Source organism: Semicossyphus pulcher, unplaced genomic scaffold (assembly GCF_022749685.1).
Source record: "Semicossyphus pulcher isolate SPU_LCO1_2020_fin unplaced genomic scaffold, fSemPul1.0.p SCAF_10, whole genome shotgun sequence".
Classification (NCBI taxonomy): Eukaryota; Metazoa; Chordata; class Actinopteri; order Labriformes; family Labridae; genus Semicossyphus; species Semicossyphus pulcher.
This window is the reverse complement of record NW_027211604.1, coordinates 13,094,829-13,113,814: the sequence shown is the minus strand read 5'-3', so window position 1 is coordinate 13,113,814 and position 18,986 is coordinate 13,094,829. Positions and strand designations below refer to the sequence as shown.

The window sequence follows — 18,986 nt, the reverse complement described above, 5'->3', positions numbered from 1 at the left end:
CTTGCTCGTTAATGTCCGGGGTTTATGCAAAACAAGTTTGGTCGACCCAGAGTGTGAGGGGAGTTTTCTCACGGCTTGGTCTGTGACCAGTGGTGTAACGTGAGCATGACAAGTGATGCAAGTTGTAAAAATGAGCAATAATTTAAAGAGATTGTATAAATTGTGAATAAAGGATGAAATCTGATACTTGTTGTGTGTGCTGGGAGGGAGAAATATTTAATACAAATGAAAAAGAAATTTATTTTGTGGCACCGTATTGTTGAAATGTCTATAAACAAAGGTAAAGGTGTATTTTAAACTGCTTTTCATGTTAAAATTAAAAGTTAATCTGGTGCCTATTAGGCATCTCAATACATAAAATTACATTCACACCAAAGTGACTTATTCACAGGTCATGAAAAATGTGTAGCACGATTACAGATGTACACAACTAAGTGCAGTAATTACATCATGCATTTCTAATATTACACTCATGAGAGCACCCACCTTCTATATCAATTTAAGACCTGCTGCTCCCATGAGAACACCGTTTCGTCTGTGGTTTCAACTGCTTTACACCTCCATCTGGTTTCCTTCCCTAATACACCACTCAGTGCATGAAGTACTAGCTAGAAATAGTACACTACAAAAAAAGCTTTTATTTAATTGACTTAATGTTTCAGAGTTTAATAATTGCGCAGGGAATGGTTTCAAGGACAAACAGCCTGACCCTTCAGAATTATAAAGTCATCAGGTGCAAATTCTTAAATTGTACATATTAACTGGTTTCAGAGGAAGACATGACTAGTAATGAAACTGCAGTTCTTCACATGACCGTCATATTTTAATTAAGTGCCATGATGACTCATCAGAGCAACACTTCAGTCCACATGATTTGACTCATTGAGAGACCCCTCTGCAACACACATTTGAACACAAAGTAATATGATGCCTCTCATTCATTTCAGTTAGTGTTAAATCTACCAATTTCTTCTCAGCATCCGTCATTAAAATTACAACTGTAACAAGCCATTTTATCCTCTTCTTCTTTGTAAAAGGCTTTTATTGTGGGTCTGAGAAGAACATAGTGACACCAAAGTCCTCCTTGTACAGGTCCCAGGTCTTCGGTTTGTGAGGGTTGTCCAGCTCGTCTCTGGGTAGAAACAACCTGTTTGGAGACAACATACTCGGCACTGATGTCGAAGCGGATATGAACATGTTTGTGCTGCAAAAGCTGCAGGAAAAAAAATGCAGTCAGAGCATTAAAAACATACTTGTCATCTTCTATGAAGGAGGTATTGAACCAGAAGTAGAACGGGACATCTTCGTATCCTTTTGGAAGACCCTACAGAGAGAGCGCAATCAGGCTAAACATAATCTTCCCTTACATGTGTAGTTGAAAAGGTGTAAATGCTAACACTCACAGCACTTGACTCAAACATGACCTTCACATCTCCTTCAACCACAGGCCCATTCTGCAGGCTGATGACTGCTGCGTTGTTCCCCACATCAGGAAATACCTAAAAACAGCACAGACAAGTTTGTCACCTGAGTAACCCGATGAGTGCATGTGCAGAGGTGTGTGAGACTTACTGTGCAGTTCTCCTGTTTGGCACACACACATTGAAATACCAGCTCTTTCTTCATAATTATCTTCACCTTGAGATCACTACCATTGCCTTTACCCACACCTGAGTAAGATTAAAAAAAAGACAGATATTACCACAGGTACAAACAGATCCATTTATTTTTGAAAGGTCCTGCTGGTTAGCGGAGTTTACCTGCTATGGAGTGGATGCGGATGCTCTTGATCTTAATGCTTTTAGGTGGAGGCAGCTGTCTGTTGAACTTGGTCTTCATGATCTCGTAGTAGCCCACGTACCGGCTCTGTGGTTCAAACAGACACAACAGACCTAAAGCATCTTCAACCGATATTCAGAGTCTCAGGTTTTTATGAGGAAATCTCACTTTGATTGTATTCACTGACAATCCATTCAAGTCTTAAACAGTCAAGATTAATCAGGAGCTTATAGCATAGGATTCAGGGGGAATAAATCCTATACATACACTATGCATAAGCTTGTATACATGGCAAATGTATGTACACTACATGCACAAAAATACACTATACAACACTTGTTATTACTGTTAAGGTTTTAAAACAATGGTTTTCCTCTCAATGTTTAAAAAAATGCAATACTACAAAGGAAATTCAGCTTTTTGTTGATAAAATGTTAAAGGGCCAGTTCGCTGATTTTCAACCTCAGTCCTATCATGCTCTGTACCTTTGCAGGACGCTATCTGCTTCTCCAATGGGCCCTGGAAAACCTCTGCCAAACTACGTATAATGCGTCATCTGGCGGAGGCCAGGGAGCTCGCTAAACTACACTACCTCAATCTAGGACGCCCACCTCGGATGTCATGTCTCGTTCAACATCGTCAGGTTTGAAATGTAGACTGCAGACCGGAAGATTTTTTAGGCAATCCACCGGTATATTCTCGTCGTATTTCAGATTCTGTACCGCTCTGAGCCATTGCCTGCAGCGAAACTGTAGTATTTCCCTCCAGCGTCTCTCCCTGGGCCGTTCCTTTCAGAGGGAGGGGAGTAATGCATGCTGGGTGTTGTAGGAATGTAGAAAGGGCGAAACCACGATCTGTTTGAACAACTTTCTCCACAGCTATGCCGGCAATTTCAAATATTGTTGCTTCTATCGATTACTGAGAACACCAGCTTTGACTGACAGTGACTTTTTCCAGGGGCCAACTGCTCCTTTAAATCCACTTTATAGAGGCTATTTATGATGCAGTATACAAATTATTCTGATTACATAACACCTTGTTTGCAAAAAGGTAAATATTTTTGGGTTAAAAGATAATCCCATGTGTGTTGCTTTTGGCCCTTCTGTCTTTCAATTTAATTCTTTATCCTACCACTGGGAGGCGCCAATCACAATGTTTGTGAATTTTAGACAAAGTCATTTTAAGTGTAGTCCCAAAATGTTAAAACTTCTTAAAACAATATGTCAATCTAAAGACAGTGTTTATGAGTTTGTCTCCTTAGGAGCTTGTTCTTACCTGAGAGGGAGTCTCCACTCCCTGAAACTTGGAGCTTCGACTCTTGTCCGTCCTCCTCTCACCAAAATACTCCAGACTGTCCTGATGAACACACAGAAAACAATGTAAGGACAGTAAGGAAGTCTTGTTTTAAAATGTTTTGTTAATTATTTATCGCTTAAATAAACCTCAAACAGAAAATAACTTACCTGAGCGCTCTCAAACTGGTCACTGTCAATAAACCAGGTGCACACCATCGTACCTGTGCGTCCTGTGAAGGGGAGCAGCAGTATCTAATTACGCATGGGTTTTATCTTGTCAGTATGGGGTAAACTAAGAGTGAAAGCTTAACAGCTCAACACCAAACTAATGTGTCTGTTCAACTGAAGTAATTCACTTAATGATAGTGAAAGAAGTCAGGATTTTTGGCATCACCTTTTCCTCCTTTACAGTGAATAGCGATGATGTTTTTAGGATCAGCAGACATCCACTCCCTGACGCTCGCTGTGTATTTCAGCATGTCCCTGAGACAAGAAGTAGAACACACAATGATAAAGACATTGTAATATGCTGGAAAAATATTGTCCAACACATCCTGCTGCTGTATGTGCTCATAATACAGGCATTATGGTTGTGTCAATAATGTAAACCTATTGAATTGATATCATTGCAAGAATAACAAAAGGCCCTCTTGTGTAGCTGTAATCTAAAGCGCTTCTGTATGATTACAAGCTAAAGCAGGGGGGGGGGGGGACTAAAATGACACAATGGAAACAGTAACTCACTCCAAGGAGGGGACGTTGTGGTCGTCGATGAACACTCGCTCAACGCTGTAGTGGAAGAATTGAGGGTCGTAGCCCTTCTCACCTGAAAACAGAAGACAATTAGTGACGTTTTACATGAAAAGGAATGCAGCGCATGTGACACAGGGAGGTGCTGACTTACTACACAGGTTGTAAACTTTATAGTGGCCTTCGTGTTTAGTGTCTAGGAACCTCGCCACTTCCTGCACAGAAATAGAAAAAGGTTAACCTGCAGAGGGTTGGGTACCTCGGTCTCTGGGTCTACTTTTTCACGACCCCGGCTGTGTCAGACTTACCTTGATTGGATTCCTGTAGAATGACTGCTTCCCAGAGGAGGGGAAAGACATGGCGATGACACGGTCTAAAGAAGAGGGTAAAGATGCAAACAAATGTTTAACAAATTTGTTTTCTGACAACTTGTATGGTGTTTTGCATTTGACAGCTACCTGTGACATAAGTAAGGTCAAGGTCAAATCCATCCTTCTGGTAACGCCGCTTGTTCTCAGAAACCTGTCAGAAAAATGACAATGATGTAGCAGACGTGCAGAATTATGGTTTCCAGCATCCTGTGCAATCCTCCAGGAGACTCCAGTAGACTGAACCACATTAGATAGTTAGTATGGCCTTACCATCCTCCTGGTGACCTTCTCCAGCTCTTTCCTCTGAGCTGCCAGTCTGAAAACCCTCACCAGGATTATTATTCTCAGGAAACGAAGGAATGTTACCACCCTGACGGAGAATAGAGAAAAATATTGTATTTAAAAAACGGGTTACTGCATTGAGCATAATAAAATTGACATTACTACAATGTTTATATTTTTGGCTTTTGCCTTTATCGGATCAGACAGCTGAAGGGAGACGGGAAATGTGGGGAGCAGAGAGTGGGGGATGACATGCACCAAATGATCGGGCAGATTAGGAGTTGAACCTACGATCAGTGTGTCTAGGACTGTGGCTTCTGTACATGCTCTACCAACTGAGCTAAACCAGCGCCCCATTACAATGCATTTCAAAAAATAAAGAAACAACTATATGGTCACTGGCAATTATTGTGTTCTCAAAAGGGCGAATGAAAGCGATTTTTTTTTTTAAGGTTGGCTGTTGACTGATTATTCAATCTGAGGTTAATCAAAACAGAACTTTTCCATGCCACACTCCTTAAATATAAGCTCTGCTTGATAGAAACAGTAAAGAATCATGCATCATAATCTTTCAATAATATTTCTAAATTAAAAATCTACTAAAATACTTTGTCTAGACCCTGCAACACATTAACAGTAAACAGAGCTCCAATAGGAAGGGGAATATACTCTATATATTGCGCACTGTTTTAAAGTCTTGAGTATGACTGGCTTTAATTGCCCTGGCTGATTAGACATCTTCAGATGGAGTTATTCTAAAATGCGTATGATGTCAGCAGATGCTGTGCACCAATAATAATGACAGAAGTGCAAAATGTCCCACTCTAACAGGTGCAACTAAACTTACAGGCAGATGTTAATTAGGTACAAATAGCCAAAAAGAGCTGTTTAATCAGGCAACTTAAGTGAAAACACCTGTGTGGGTGCAGTATGGCTGTCTCGCAGCTAATCAGCAGAACATCGAGGATAAATAAAAAACAGATTCCAGCAATATTGCATGTACACGTTAGCAGGACAAAGCAGGTACCTGGGAATGAGACTGGCTCCTGAGAGGTCACTAAAGGTGTAGATCATGGTGACAATCAGCGTGATTATCACCACACAGGCATCTACAATGTTCATCTTGGAGCTGAAGTAAACTTTGAACCTAAAAAGGCAGTTAAGACAATTAATATGCTGCTGAGAAAACTGTACAAATCATGCAACTGATAGTAAAAAAATCTGAAAAACATTACTGTGGTAAAAAAGTATTTACTCAGTGACACTGCACTGATACTTTGAGTCATTATGTTTCCCAGAGGCCGGCCAAAAACATGCCATACATTTCCTGCAGAGCTTCCTCTTTGTAACTTCCTGTTTAACAGCTAATCACTCTTGATTTCTGCTGACACAGAATTCTGGGAAGGTTTGCATCACTCTATTCAACATTTCTGCTTCAAGCTTTTACAAGCTTTCTCACTCACCCTTCCACGTAAACCCGCAGGAGAACATCAGCGAGGAAGAAGAAGGAGATAATGAGGGACACGGCCTCTATCGCATCTCCAACATCTCTGCTCTTGGCAGGCAGGGAGAGGTCCACAATCACCAGCACAAAGTCAACTATGATCAGTATCACCCCAAATATACTGCAGGAAGAGACAAAAGATAAACTTTCCCCGGCAAAGAAAAAAGTATGTTTGGCCATTATCATTCCATGTTACCAGCACAAAACACTCACCGAAATCCGAAGGACATAACAAACGGGGATATCTTCTTTCGGATATTGCTGCAAAGAAGAAAAATAGGTCGTGCTTTTTGGTAAATGTGCTTTTGAATGAAGTGTCTGCAGTCCAAGCTGTGTAAACTTACTGATACATAGTGTCTGGTAGCACACTCTCATCCTTTCCATCATCAATCTCCACTTTTGCATCCTCCATCTTTGCAATGTTTCTACAGATAAGACAACAAAAAACGGACAATTCAGGCTGAAAAGAGGTGATACCCTGCAAAAAATCACATTCACACACAGACCAACAGCAAAAGTTCAAATATAACAAGGTGCAGTAAAGATTAACTATAAAGGTTAATCTTCCAATGTTGTTAAATGCATGCACCTCACCCATTTACACCTGCATCCGACCCTGGATTGAAATGCACAGAGGACATGATGTGCGTGTCTTCCTCCTGGCTTTGTCCTGAACGTGTGGTCTCTGCATTTCAAAACAAATGTGGAAAAAAGGGTCAAGCTCCCTTGTTCAGCAACTTTCTCCAAAGTTACAACTCAATAAAGGAAAGACAACAACTTTGTTTTCTTTCCTGATATCTTGAAATGATTATCCACTCTTTGAAAGAAAGAAACGTTACTTATATCTTACTTGTATCATAACACTTCCAGTCAGCATGCAAGACTTAATTAGCGCTTCCAAGGACTAGTTAATCACATGGGAACCAAAGTTGAAGTCAACCTTAAGTGCAAAACCTGCAACCAAGAAATTAGCATTGTTTGAGATAGTTAAGTATCCAAAGGTAATTATTTCCTCCAAGAAAAATCACACACATCCAGCTGAATGTAACGCCCCAAACCCCCAGCTCTTCAGCTCAGTCCTCCTTCTCCTCGGGCTGTTTGTTGACCCAAATTAGCCCCCAAAAACTACATTAACCCTCACCGCCTGCTTACCGTTTGGAGAGTCATTCGTGAAATTATACAGGAGTTTGTCTTGTGACTTCTTCTGGTGAGGACAAAGGAAGACGGCTCAAAGGTTAACCGGGTATATTTTTTTTTCTGTCCATCCACTAACTCCGTTTTGCAAACGTAGCGGTTTCACACTTCCTGGAGCTCAGTTAAAAAACGCTCTGCCTATTTTCCCCCATGCAACTATTTACTCATCTTCTCTCAGCCCACATTCAGACCGAGCCAGACCATAACCTTCCTGTATGCAGCTTTTGTTTTTTTAAAGCTACTATTGTTAGCTTAAAAAGTGAGACAACGGTTAGCTAGCTGCAGCTCTCTAATATCCCTCCTCTCTCTAACATCTGGTTTTAATTACACACGCATTCCCAAACGTCAGTCCTTTCCCGGGTTGTAAAGTCTGACAACTTTTTTAGTGTTGTAAGGACAAAAATGACGAATTACTAAACAATTACCTCTCATTTAAATAATATTATTCTGGGAAATGTACGAACCATGTAAATAAAAGGGAATTTTGGGCAAAATTTAGGGAAATAAATGCTCAAGTTTTGGTAAAGAACATGACAAACCTTTGCAAAACACTTACTAATGGCTGTAACATCAGAGGCATAATACACTGTATTTATAATGTAAATACATTTATTCATAAATATGAGACTTTAGGTTATATGAAAAATGTTGACTGTAATCTAAAAACCTTTTTTTAACCACCAACCAACACAAGGGGGAGACATATACACATTAAAAGTACTATAATGTGAGAGTTCTTACATCATTTAATTATTTATTTATTTATTTCAACTTTTGTGAGATTAAAATTATAAAGTGCCAGACCTTTTTTGACAGGCATTAATTGCAACCTGTCACCTTTTTTAGACCTACTTTGTTGCTACTATTTAAAGCTCCTGTGAGAAGTTTTTCACTGGTTATGAAACAGACTGAAATTAATTCTGATGACTCTATGTGACCTACAAAAGCAAACCAGACCATCAGCGACCAGATTGATTATTTATAGTTATTTTTTAAGCCTGAAACGGCTGGCGGGGGGTAGGTTTCAGATGAAGTGATAAACTGCATGCTGCCTTTGTTTACATTTTTCATAAAGGGAGTGATACATATGACTTTTAAAGAAAGCAGGATGAGATTGTTTGTTAAAAACTCCACATGTACAGGACAAAATCAGTAACAGGGAGCGCCAAAATCGACACAAACCGTAAGTTCATCACAGGAGCTTTACATATAGTTTCCCCTCATATCCGAGTTTGTATAATGGTCAAATTGATCAATGTTCTTTAAGAGCTACTATACTAATACTTTTAGTAAAATGATATTCCTTCAAACTTTTAGAATCATTTAATTGTCCAAAAAAGGAAATAATAAGAACAGATGATGTGGTATGTAAGGAATGGAGTCCTTCCTTAGCTTTCTAAGCATGGGGCCATTTGCAGGTCCAGGATCAGATACTCTTTCCCAATACTAGAATGCTTGATAGAGGAAGAAACAACACACTGGCTCAAGTTCAGTGCTTGGCATGGATGGTCCGGTCTGGATCCTCTAATGTGGACCATGCAGAACCAGCCCAGCCTATAAATAACACTGACAGGGAAAGAACAGTGAACCTGGAGAAAACAAGGCGAGGCGCAGCGAAATGAAGGTAGGCTTGTGGCGCAGAGATTTTTAAAGTTTGAAGAATTGCCTTTACCTGCATGTGTTTATTCTTCATTTTTTAATAAATATTGTCTTGCTAATTTTAGACAAAGTTCACAGCAAGAAACTTCCCCGTAAAAGCCATGCCAGTGTTGCTGTTGTTGACTCTGGTGTGCCTACCTATGGCCTCTTCTACACAGCTGGTATGTAGCTTATCCTTCTCTTTAAATGGTAAAAGTATGATTTAAAAAGCATAATTTACTGGCACAAATATGTAACTAATCGTTTTCCTCATTTAAGGCAGTGGAATCATGCGGGCCAGAGGTTGCAGTTCTCAGGCGCAGCATAAGAAAATTGGAGAATAAAATCTTGCTTGCTACCTGGCAGGTTGAGCACCTGCAGAGGCACAAATACTTCCGGCCCCTTCGGCCTGCAGTGTCTGATACTAAACCTGACACCGATACTGTCCCGGATGGAAACAACAGCAGCAGTGGGACATTAGACGACCCTGATATGACACTGACAAAACAAATTCCACCTGCAGGCAATTTAATAGTCCATGACAAAGGTAAGAAAAACATTTGTTTCTATAAAAAAATACTAAAACTTAACAATATTTATATTCTCAGAGATCTGCTAATCATTTATGTGGCTTCAAAGAGGTAGGTAAAGTATAAGTTATAATAGTAAGAATGATAATCAGAAATCTTTAAGGTCATTTCAATTCTATTTTCCTAGACTGTTCTGAGCTGTTTGACAGGCTGAGACCACCCAGCGGCTTCTACCGCATCAGACCCAAATCACACCAGGAGCCCTTTTTGGCTTACTGTGACATGGACGATGGAGGAGGCTGGACAGTATTTCAGAGGAGACGGCATGGAAAAGTTGACTTCAACAGGTATTTAAGAAGAGAAATCAGCCCGTGTGCAATATGTGGGAAAATGATTAATCCCCAAATCCTTAGAAAGCTGGGCATCAGCTTACAATGTGGGTGCAGCTGTATCACGCGAGGTCCATTATGCCTGCCTTGTTTTCCTATCAGGGACTGGGTGGACTACAAAGATGGCTTTGGTGACTTCAAACTATGGAACGATGAGTTTTGGTTGGGGAATGAGCACATCTACTCTCTACTCTCAGAAGGTCACAAATTATGTTTGACATCTCCCGTTACAAGAATTGTTTTGTTTCTTAATAGTTTTTTCTTACAGTTTCTAAATACTCTGCCTGGTTGGCTTTCTTTTTCTGCCTTTGTAACCTAAAGGTAAGAACCTGGTGAAGATCGATCTAATGGACTGGAGTGGACAGAGAAATCATGCGTTTTATGAGAACTTCAGGATCACTGATGAGGCTGTAAGATAAACAATTTAACAGCTCCAGAACTTTGCCCCAGAAGTAGCTGTGACCCAAACAAACTGTGTCTGCTCTGTTCCAGGATAAGTATCGTCTCCAATATAAAATGTATAGTGGGCAAGCTGGAGATGCTCTGACTGGTGGTGGGGGGACGGTGGAGCACTGGTCTACTTGCCTCAGTGGCATGCAGTTCAGCACCAGAGATCAGGCAAGTCTGCGATCGGTTTTATCCATTCTTTTATGGTGCCACTGTAAAGTGATCGACAATGTATGGATGAAGACTTTGATAACACTGATGCTGGTGATCGACAGGACAATGATCGCTACCTTCAGGGAAGCTGTGCTCAGGAGAATCAAGCAGGATGGTGGTACAACAGGTAAGACTTTTTAAACAAATCTGTTATCTTCCTGCTGTTTGATTTTTGCGTGTTTAGATTGTGCCAAACCTTTTTTCTACAGGTGTCATGCAGCCAACCTAAATGGAAAATTCTACCGCACAGGGAAGTACAAGGGCCAGTATGACAATGGTGTGGTGTGGGGGACCTGGAAAGGCCTCTGGTATTCCCTCAGGCACACCACCATGAAGGTGCGGCCTTTGGTTTTCTTGGACGCTGGAGGCAGCGGAGCTGGGGAAATGTAAAAAAAACCACCAAGCTTTGAGTTCTTTTGCAAATTAGTGCAAAGAATGTCACATTTAAATGTATTTTAATATCTCCCTTTTGTTTCATGGTTTGAGCTATAAACACATTTTGTTAGTATTTTCAGTTTTTCAGTAAGAACTGTATAATATTACTCAGACAATAAAGGAACTGCATCTTACAGCGAGAGTGGTCCTCATTATAGCTGTAATATATAGTTGTGTGGGTCTTCACAGCATATAAAAACAGCACATTCAGCAGTGTAGGATATCAAAACCATCCTGTCTTCTGTTGTGTTTTCTGCAGGAGTTCTTAGCGGACATGCATCGATACATTTTATTTACTCTGTTTTCCGATGATAAGTTATTTTCCCGCGAGATAACTACACAGCACCACCGAAACTTCAGATGATCATAACTCGTATCCCCGAGTTGAAAAGCACAAAACAAACATACAAACAGGCTTAACTTACCTCATTAGTGTGGGCAATGGCAGCATGGCATGTCCTGGTCTTTAATATAACAGTGACCAGCCTGTTTTCTAGATCGCTGGAAAATGATCCCGTAATCAAAAGAAAACATGTTTCGTTATCTTGCGATAATGCGCCAAACTAATCCGTTATAATGGGAGAACCAGCGAAAACGACCAAAATTAACTCGTTATAACGGGAAAACCAGCTTTGTTATCCCGAGATAACGAGAAGTCTAGATCCTTAGAAAATGACCAGAAATAACTCCTGAACACGGGAAAACTGAGTAAATGAAATGTATGGATGCATGTCCGCTAAGGGCTTCCATAGTTTTCAATACTGTCATTGATAGGGTTTGTTTTAAACAGTGCATACAGCTAAATACTGTACCAGTAGTTGGAATAAAAAAAAACACACAAAGAAACGTTGTGAAAATAATCATACTCTGAACAAGACAGTATCTGTTCAAAATCTGGAATTACTATTAAAAGAATGCAATAGAAAAACATTTTTATACTGAAACTACTTTTAGAAAAAAAATCAACTTTTTACTCTATAACTTGCCGCATCTCTAACAAACACAATCTATACTGATGTATGTCTGTCTTAGGTTTAGATGTCACAGATGTAGCAGAGAGGATTTAGTTGTAAATGTTAGTTGTAGTTTCTCCCTGGTATGGTCTACTCCTCCTCCCTGACATACACCGAGGACAGGTCCAGGTCCAACATCCTCTGCTCTGCCTCACTCAGCCTGTAGGGGGAGCCACCATTGCTGCTGTAATTTCCAGACATTGGCAGAGAGCGGCAGCGGCCTGTCCTCTGCTCTGGGGATGACACACTAAAGGTGGAGCTACGCTGCCGCCCCTTCACCCCCACGCTGGACTGAGCCTCCTTCAATTTCCTTGCCAGGATGTTCCTCTGGATAGGCGACGGGCCGCGGCGGTTCCAGTTCTGCTCAGCCCGCTCTGCACGATCTAAAGTCAGGTTTGCAGGTCCCACAGCAGGACCCCCAATCCCTGAGATTCCATCTCTGCTTCCTACCCCACAACTCCTTTGCCGTTCCCCAGTGCCAAACGCTGAAATGCTGTTTGTGTTGGTTCCTGTGTGTTTGAGTTCATTGTGGTGAGAGGGAACAGCTGTCTCTATCCAGGGCTTCCTCTGATCATTCCTCTTGAGACCAGATTGAGGGAAATCTGAGGCCTCATGCTCTGGAATCGGGTAAGAGCGGTAAGGCTGCCTCTCTCGTCCTCCTCTTGTCCAGCAACTTCCTTCAGGAAGGGTTCGAGATCCCACCTGAAAGGAAAACAACTTTAGTAATTGATTAGACTCAAAAAACAGGAACTAAAATAAATAAAGCTGGGTGTGTGACCTGAGTCATGCTCCTCTCTCTGAACTGCCTGGATTGTGCAGATGATGGAGGCTGAGGTCTGGTGTCATTAAAACTGGAGGTCCGACGGAAATTTGGATTCCTATGATTTCCCATTCCTGCATCTCCTCCTCCTCCTCTGAGACCTGTTAACCCACTCCTCTCGACCATCTCCACCCAGTCTGCAGTGCGGTCACGCCATTTTGAGCTTCCTCCACTTGCATGAGAGACATGAGGAGCTAACACCAGCTCCACTTTGGGACTCAGTCTGTCCGGCGTGACCCTCAAAGTCTTCAAAGACGGGTCAGAAAAGGGTGATGCAATACGGAAATTAATGTGGTTGGTGTCATCTTGGAGGCCCAATGGGAGCGCTGAATGAGCAAATCCAGTTGGTGTAGGGATGGGGGAAGCTGTGGGTGAAGCAGATGTCTCTAACAAGGTGTCATGGACCGGGCTTGAGGAGACATGGTACAGCTGTGTAGCCTCCTTTAGCCCTTTCTTTTTCATCTCTTTCAACTGCTGCTGAGCCAATCGGTACCTATAAAAACAGTTATAGTGTATTTGCTAAAACTTGGAAGTGAAAGAATAAGTTTGAGAATAAAATGTGTGTAAACATACCCAAATATTGGCGGCAACATCTTCTGACCCGATGGGGACAGCCTGTCTGGGTCCTGCGACAGAGGTATCACCAGGGTCTGTGAGAGAGGCTGACAGCCCAGGACAAGAGCGTCTTTCTGGGATAGACCCACACCACCTCCCCCCAGTGGACCGTGGCCGTCAGACAGGCTCGGTCTTTGGAGGCTGTGACCATAAATGGAGGCCTCATCAGAGAGCTTGCGTCCCCCAGGAGAATGCATGGAGCCTCTGCGCACAGAGCTGCACTGAGGGGCTCGGCAGAGTTTTCTCCACACAGTAATCACTACAGTAGCCAGAATCACAGCCAGGCAGAGGGAAATACCAACCACCACGACCATGTTACCACCCAGGGGTGCAACTCCGACAGGTGCAGCGGGGAGAGATGGAGAAGGTGCGGGCAAACCTGGGAAAGAAAAGGAATATTCAATTATCCTTTAGCTTTTTATTTATGAGGCAATAAAGATTAGGAAAGTAAAATAATAGACATAGAGGGTTAAGAGAAAGGGTGGAGAGACTGACCGGCGCAGTCCTCCAGCGAGCAGAGGGACTGTTTCTTCACCATGCCAGTGCACTGCATCCCTCCCACACCTGAGGGCAGCAAACACTCACGCACTCGTTCCCTCACGCCCTCTCCACAGCTCACACTGCACAAACTCCACGGCTGCCAAGGGCCCCATGACTCTGCAGAAAAAAAACAGATACGCTAATAATGTAATGAAAATCACAGATCAATTAGTGTTATTGGTAGTATTAGTGGTATCAGCCAGCTTTTGCTATCCTCCTACATATTATCAGGAAAGAATAATGTTTTTATTAATAATGTCACATTAATGCAATGCGTGGATGAGTGAATAAAAAGGCAGTAAGCATAACAAATTTAAGCCCACCATAGGAGCTGAAAAACACTTAACGATTATATCACATGACATCAACCAGTTAATGCTTTATCCCCAAAATAGAAAAAGTCAGGACACAGCTGCAAGCTACTTTCTATATTTAGTATACTTGCTACACTGGAATGTGAAAAGAGATTATTTGATGATGCTCAGTTTGCACATTGCATTTTCATAACGCACTACAACGATTTCAGTGTAGTATCTACAGTATATGTTTAATGATTGTAAGCAATGTCTCATGCCTCCACCTCACTATCAAAACTAATTAAAGAAAAAAACACAATGACTATTTAAGTGTTGCATACCCTTAAAAAAAGCTTTCTTTGCTGCTCACTAACGGACCATTAAATTGACAGATACATATGATACCTGTCCACTGTTGTCATTGTCAATGTCCACTTATAACAGGACGTTTCCATTTGTAAAAGTGGACTGACTTAAGAAAGATATGGAAGCCCTTAGCAAACATGCATCCATACATTTTATTTACTCTGTCTTCTCATGATAACGAGTTATTTCTGGTCGTTTTCTCGAGATCTCGACTTGTTTTCTCGTTATCACGGGATAACAAAGCTAATGGATTAATTTGGCCCATTATCTCGAGTTAATAAAGCTTGTTTTCTCGTTATAACAGGATCATTTTCACTGTGATATTACAGACCAGGACATGCCATGGTGCTGGATTTGTGCAATCTAGGAAAATCTGAATGAAAAAGGTAAATCAACTCTTCCCCTCCATCAAAACTGCACTGCGCCCCCGCTCCACTGACAAGCAGAAATAGAGTGTAAATGCATTCCTGATAGCTGCTTAATGCAAATGTGTCAATCCATTAATCTCACCAGCACTCCTGTGAACCACCAAACAGGTCTGTGCAGGACTAGGGGATTGACTGAAGTTGAAAACAAAGCGAAAGCAGTACTTGTTCCTTCCTGGGTCAAATACAGAACAGTTGAATTCAGTCTCATTCTCTCCCTGAGTCAGCCATTTGAATGCCAAAGGAGGAGAAGAGGGCTCCTCTGCTCCGAATCCCGCCAGTGCTGTTCCACCTGCACCCAAACCAGAGGAAACAGAAACCCCTCCTCCAACACCTGCATCCTTATACAACAACACTTTCCCATTGATGTGCGCACAAGGTGGTGTGATCAGTTTAACAGTCATAGTCCCTTCACAACCACTCCTGAAAGTGTTGCTGTTTTCCACAAACAGCTTGTAGGAGAAGATACGGGATAGATACAGAGGTCCAGAGCTCTTCACATCCTGCGCTGCATGAGGAGACCGTAGAGCCACTCGTATGAAGTCTCTTTCGGTGAAGGGGAAAGCGCAGGACAGCTGAACACTCTGGGAACGGAGGGGTTTGATTGGGTGTTGTGTGCGGGCTCGGACTTTGTCGATGCTGTTTCGCCCGATCTGGTTGTACTCCATGTAGCTGACTTCTAGAGAGAGAGCAGAATCAATGCCCCTAGAGCAGAACTGAAAGTGTTCGTTGGTGGATATCCCAACCTGGAAAGAGACAGAAGAAGAGGAAAAAGAAGAAGAAAAGACCATGGTCATTATTCTGCAGGACAACAATCCAACTCTCAGATCAAAGTTTGCTTGTTTCCCTTGCCTGAAAAGATCCAGAGTGGTTGCCCAGCCTCTCCACAGCGATGTGAAAGGTGGGCCACTGCACCTGCAGTTCTGAACTCCACCACCAGGTTGTGCTCTCTGTGCTGCCGTCATCCGTGCCATTAGCATGAGAAACAGCAGAGATGCTGGTCTGCCTCAGCAGGAAGCGGAAAGTTCCTGCATACAGGAAGCAGGAACAGTTGAACTCCACCCTGCTGGCCGATTGGTTGCTGGGGAGAGTCCTGGTCAGAAGGGTGGTGTTAGTTTCCGTGTTGACCAGAGAGAGGCTCCGGCAGCGGATGGTGCTGGTGTTGGATTTTGTGCTGAAGTCCACAAATACGCTGGCGTTGCTAAGGGCAACGTGGAGGGAAGGCCATACATTGAGCCCTGCAAAAGCTACAGGAAGGATGCACAGGAGTGAGAGAGGGCGGAGAGAAAGACAGTTTTAACTCGTGATCATGCACGTTGCACAAATATTTTTTAAGCATTGTATAGTTCTTGTTTTTATGCAAATTTATTTATATGCATTTTTGATATTCTTGATGTGACTTTGCAAGCTGTCTGTTTTTGTCTGCTGTGTGATTTTGGGTCAATTTTCTGCAGTAATTCAATAACAAGTCATTTTCTAAAATGACTTTATCCTTAAGTTTGATAAAGTGTGGAAAGTTCTCTAATAAATGTTTGGACTTTAAAGACAGTAGGAGGGGGTTTCGGATTTAGCTAAGCGGTTAAATTGCGCACCCCCTATACAGAGGCCAAAGTCCTTGATGCGGCGTCCCTGGGTTTGACTCTCACCCCCTGCCATCTCTCACCCGCTGCCCCTGTCATCCCCACTCTCTCCTCCCTCCCTCTGACCCTGCCCTTCAAAGAATTTGAATCGAGAATCGTTAAAATCCAAACGATAAGCAACCCTATATTTTATACACATAAGTCAAATTAGTATATAACTTTTTAGCAGTACATCTGAATATATTACTAAAAAAATCAGTAGCCAGGGAAAATATGTTGAAGTATAATAGCCTATTATTGTAAGAACTATTGTGCTGTCTAGTGTGTAAATCCTGTTGTGCGAACGTCACATCCTGACAAAACAAAGAGGGTGTGGGAGGAGGAAGAGGCTGACTCTTCAGTATCACTCCTCTGCCTTTCCCTTCAGGTCAACATTTAAATGAATGCACATAGTGGAACACAGATTTAATGATAAGATGGATTATGACCCTGCCGAACTTTTCAAACAGTAGTCATCTTATTAAGCTAGTTTGGTGAAACTTACCATATCCCATGAGCGCCAGCAGAAGAGGCAAAAGTGTGACAGCCTGTGGCATTCCGATGTCTGTGCCTCTGTTTTCTCCTACACCGCATGACCGTCCTCTTCCTCCACCCCTGACCTCTAAAAACCAGAGGAAAATCACAGAATAAACAAAAAAACAAATAACCCACTTGTAAGAAGGCAGCAGGCACCAACCAGTTGTGCTTGCTTGTGTTAAAGACAGGAGAATTCATGGAAGAAGAAGTGCGCTCATCTGAAGTATGAATAACAGGAAGGCTAGAACATGAAGCTGCGGCGGTGAGTTTTCTGATTTACAGTGGCGTCTTCCTCTTCCTTCCATCTTCACAATGGGTATGGAGAGCTGAGATCAGGGCATGAGTGTAGTAGGAGCACTTTGCCCATAACAAATATGTATGAGGGACAGCCAAGTCATTGTTGTCTGGTTGTTTGCAAAGTCTTCACTGATTCTTTTTTTGTTTCCTTAGAGACAAATAAGAATCTTTTTTTCCCACGTAATTTAGACTATTTGAACCTACGTCAATGGAATACTTCACAGGCTGCAATACAAAAAAAATGCCCATATTTTAATTCAACGTAACAAACGTTAAAAGTCATCTCTGCTAAGTGGTTAGCATAGCTTGAATAGATTTCCTTCTTAAAAGCCTAACTCAAATATGTCGGTGCTAATATCAGGTGTCTAAGTGAATGAAGGTTGCATATTTTCCACATTATACTTGTTTTGAAATGTTTTATCTCATTACAAATTCGACATAGTATGAAACATAAGAATGATTTTAAACCTTAATTTCGACAAATTAATGTCACTAAAACATGACGTCAGTGGTTATAACCTTTTTAGTTTTGTTGACTCTCGTTGAAAAATGAAGCTGCTCTACTCACATTTCTCGGTGACTCAGCACAGCATTATTCCTCTCCACTTTTCCAACAAATACACCGCAACATTGACCCCCTCCACGAGCTGGGAACACATTTCTTCTGGCCGATAAACTGATGCCAATTTCAGTGACAGTCACCGGGACGAGCGTGAAGGACCCAACAGCGTTCTTTGAAGGCGCGCGCTTCTGTTCAGACTCACAGAGCGCGTGGAGGAGATCCGCTCACAGTCACTTCACGGTCAACAGCAGGGCGTATTGCATAGTGTGTGCAACTCGCTATGCTTGATTTTTTCATCATTCTGAGAAATAGAAGAGCCACAGCATTGTGACATCATTGTAAACAAACCAATAGGCTACTTTCTTGCAAAAAACTACTGAAACAAATGAATTATATAGTTGTGGAAATATTTGATGAAAAAAACTCAATGACTCAGAATCTTTAAATTAACCACAAACGTACACTTTTTGGATTAAACTCCTTTTAAGAGAAGCTTAGTCTGTTGTTAAATTGGGCTAAATGTTCGTGTTTGCATTTTAAAGTGACAGCCAAACAAGAGCAAAACTATTCACCTTTTTTTAAGTAGTTCTTACAATTGAATTCTGAACTTATGCAATGATGATAACATTTAAAAACATCTTCAAACATACTGCTTCTAAATACAGTGCACATGTAGTCCATCCAGAATGCAGGTTAATTTCTGCAAGATGTTCAGTTCATAGGCTAACCAATAAAAACTAAAGCACACATAATAGCACCCCTCCTGACAGTTTAAGCATTGCTTTATACTGTGTAAGGTGAAACAGTGAATAGATTGTTATCAGTGTGAACAACAGGCAGCTGGGTCATCAAAGGGCTTCAGCACAGGTGCCTGAGGAAAGTGACTACAGGGAGAAATATGTGAGATTCAACAGATGGATCTATAATTCACTCCTTGCATTGGCAGTCACACATAAATCTTTCTTTTTGAAATGTGTAGGGGGTTGTTAAAAGATTACATCTAAAAAGAAAACACATGACATTCAAACAGAGTAGCATTGTGTATCCTAATCAGCGGAGGATGGCCGCC

General features: G+C 41.7%; 3 protein-coding genes across 4 annotated transcripts; 1 reads left to right on the top strand and 2 right to left on the bottom strand.

Moving 5' to 3' along the window:
- Positions 1 to 193: 193 nt before the first annotated feature.
- tpte (transmembrane phosphatase with tensin homology) lies at positions 194 to 7,445 on the bottom strand. Of its 2 annotated transcripts, XM_069671328.1 has the most exons (20): positions 7,134 to 7,445; positions 6,832 to 6,935; positions 6,576 to 6,666; positions 6,326 to 6,406; positions 6,195 to 6,242; positions 5,941 to 6,102; positions 5,505 to 5,624; positions 4,466 to 4,565; positions 4,283 to 4,346; positions 4,133 to 4,197; positions 3,979 to 4,039; positions 3,819 to 3,900; positions 3,469 to 3,557; positions 3,243 to 3,304; positions 3,055 to 3,135; positions 1,761 to 1,866; positions 1,573 to 1,670; positions 1,404 to 1,499; positions 1,254 to 1,324; positions 194 to 1,147 (listed from the first exon to the last, which is right to left on the bottom strand). In XM_069671328.1, the coding sequence occupies exons 3-20, from the start codon at positions 6,620 to 6,622 to the stop codon at positions 1,042 to 1,044; spliced, it is 1,539 nt and encodes a 512-aa protein (XP_069527429.1). In that variant the 5' UTR covers positions 6,623 to 6,666; positions 6,832 to 6,935; positions 7,134 to 7,445; the 3' UTR covers positions 194 to 1,041. The 2 variants fall into 2 exon arrangements, with proteins under 2 accessions (XP_069527429.1, XP_069527421.1); XM_069671320.1 differs by lacking the exon at positions 6,832 to 6,935.
- Positions 7,446 to 8,759: 1,314 nt separating this feature from the next.
- Positions 8,760 to 10,782, top strand: fgl1b (fibrinogen like 1B). Its single transcript, XM_069672805.1, has 9 exons — positions 8,760 to 8,799; positions 8,900 to 8,995; positions 9,093 to 9,360; positions 9,531 to 9,690; positions 9,835 to 9,932; positions 10,054 to 10,142; positions 10,225 to 10,350; positions 10,455 to 10,519; positions 10,602 to 10,782. Exons 1-9 carry the CDS (start codon positions 8,794 to 8,796, stop codon positions 10,780 to 10,782), a joined length of 1,089 nt encoding a protein of 362 aa, XP_069528906.1. The 5' UTR covers positions 8,760 to 8,793.
- Positions 10,765 to 18,004, bottom strand: LOC138601213 (thrombospondin type-1 domain-containing protein 1). Its single transcript, XM_069672794.1, has 8 exons — positions 17,924 to 18,004; positions 17,027 to 17,143; positions 15,755 to 16,149; positions 14,988 to 15,648; positions 13,771 to 13,932; positions 13,234 to 13,654; positions 12,619 to 13,153; positions 10,765 to 12,542 (listed from the first exon to the last, which is right to left on the bottom strand). Exons 2-8 carry the CDS (start codon positions 17,076 to 17,078, stop codon positions 11,931 to 11,933), a joined length of 2,838 nt encoding a protein of 945 aa, XP_069528895.1. The 5' UTR covers positions 17,079 to 17,143; positions 17,924 to 18,004; the 3' UTR covers positions 10,765 to 11,930.
- Positions 18,005 to 18,986: the final 982 nt, after the last annotated feature.

Excerpts from the sequence above, each read along its gene's own strand:
- LOC138601213 (XM_069672794.1), bottom strand. The coding sequence starts at position 17,078 with ATGCCACAGGCTGTCACACTTTTGCCTCTTCTGCTGGCGCTCATGGGA. Across the intron at positions 15,649-15,754 it reads ACCACTCTGGATCTTTTCAG|GTTGGGATATCCACCAACGA; the intron begins GCAAGGGAAACA and ends GTCTCTTTCCAG. Across the intron at positions 13,655-13,770 it reads CTCGCTGGAGGACTGCGCCG|GTTTGCCCGCACCTTCTCCA; the intron begins GTCAGTCTCTCC and ends TTTCTTTCCCAG.
- fgl1b (XM_069672805.1), top strand. Across the intron at positions 9,933-10,053 it reads CTACTCTCTACTCTCAGAAG|GTAAGAACCTGGTGAAGATC; the intron begins GTCACAAATTAT and ends TGTAACCTAAAG. Across the intron at positions 10,520-10,601 it reads GCAGGATGGTGGTACAACAG|GTGTCATGCAGCCAACCTAA; the intron begins GTAAGACTTTTT and ends TTTTTTCTACAG.
- tpte (XM_069671328.1), bottom strand. The coding sequence starts at position 6,622 with ATGTCCTCTGTGCATTTCAATCCAGGGTCGGATGCAGGTGTAAATGG. Across the intron at positions 3,901-3,978 it reads TAAAGTTTACAACCTGTGTA|GTGAGAAGGGCTACGACCCT; the intron begins GTAAGTCAGCAC and ends TTCTGTTTTCAG. Across the intron at positions 1,671-1,760 it reads CCGCATCCACTCCATAGCAG|GTGTGGGTAAAGGCAATGGT; the intron begins GTAAACTCCGCT and ends AATCTTACTCAG.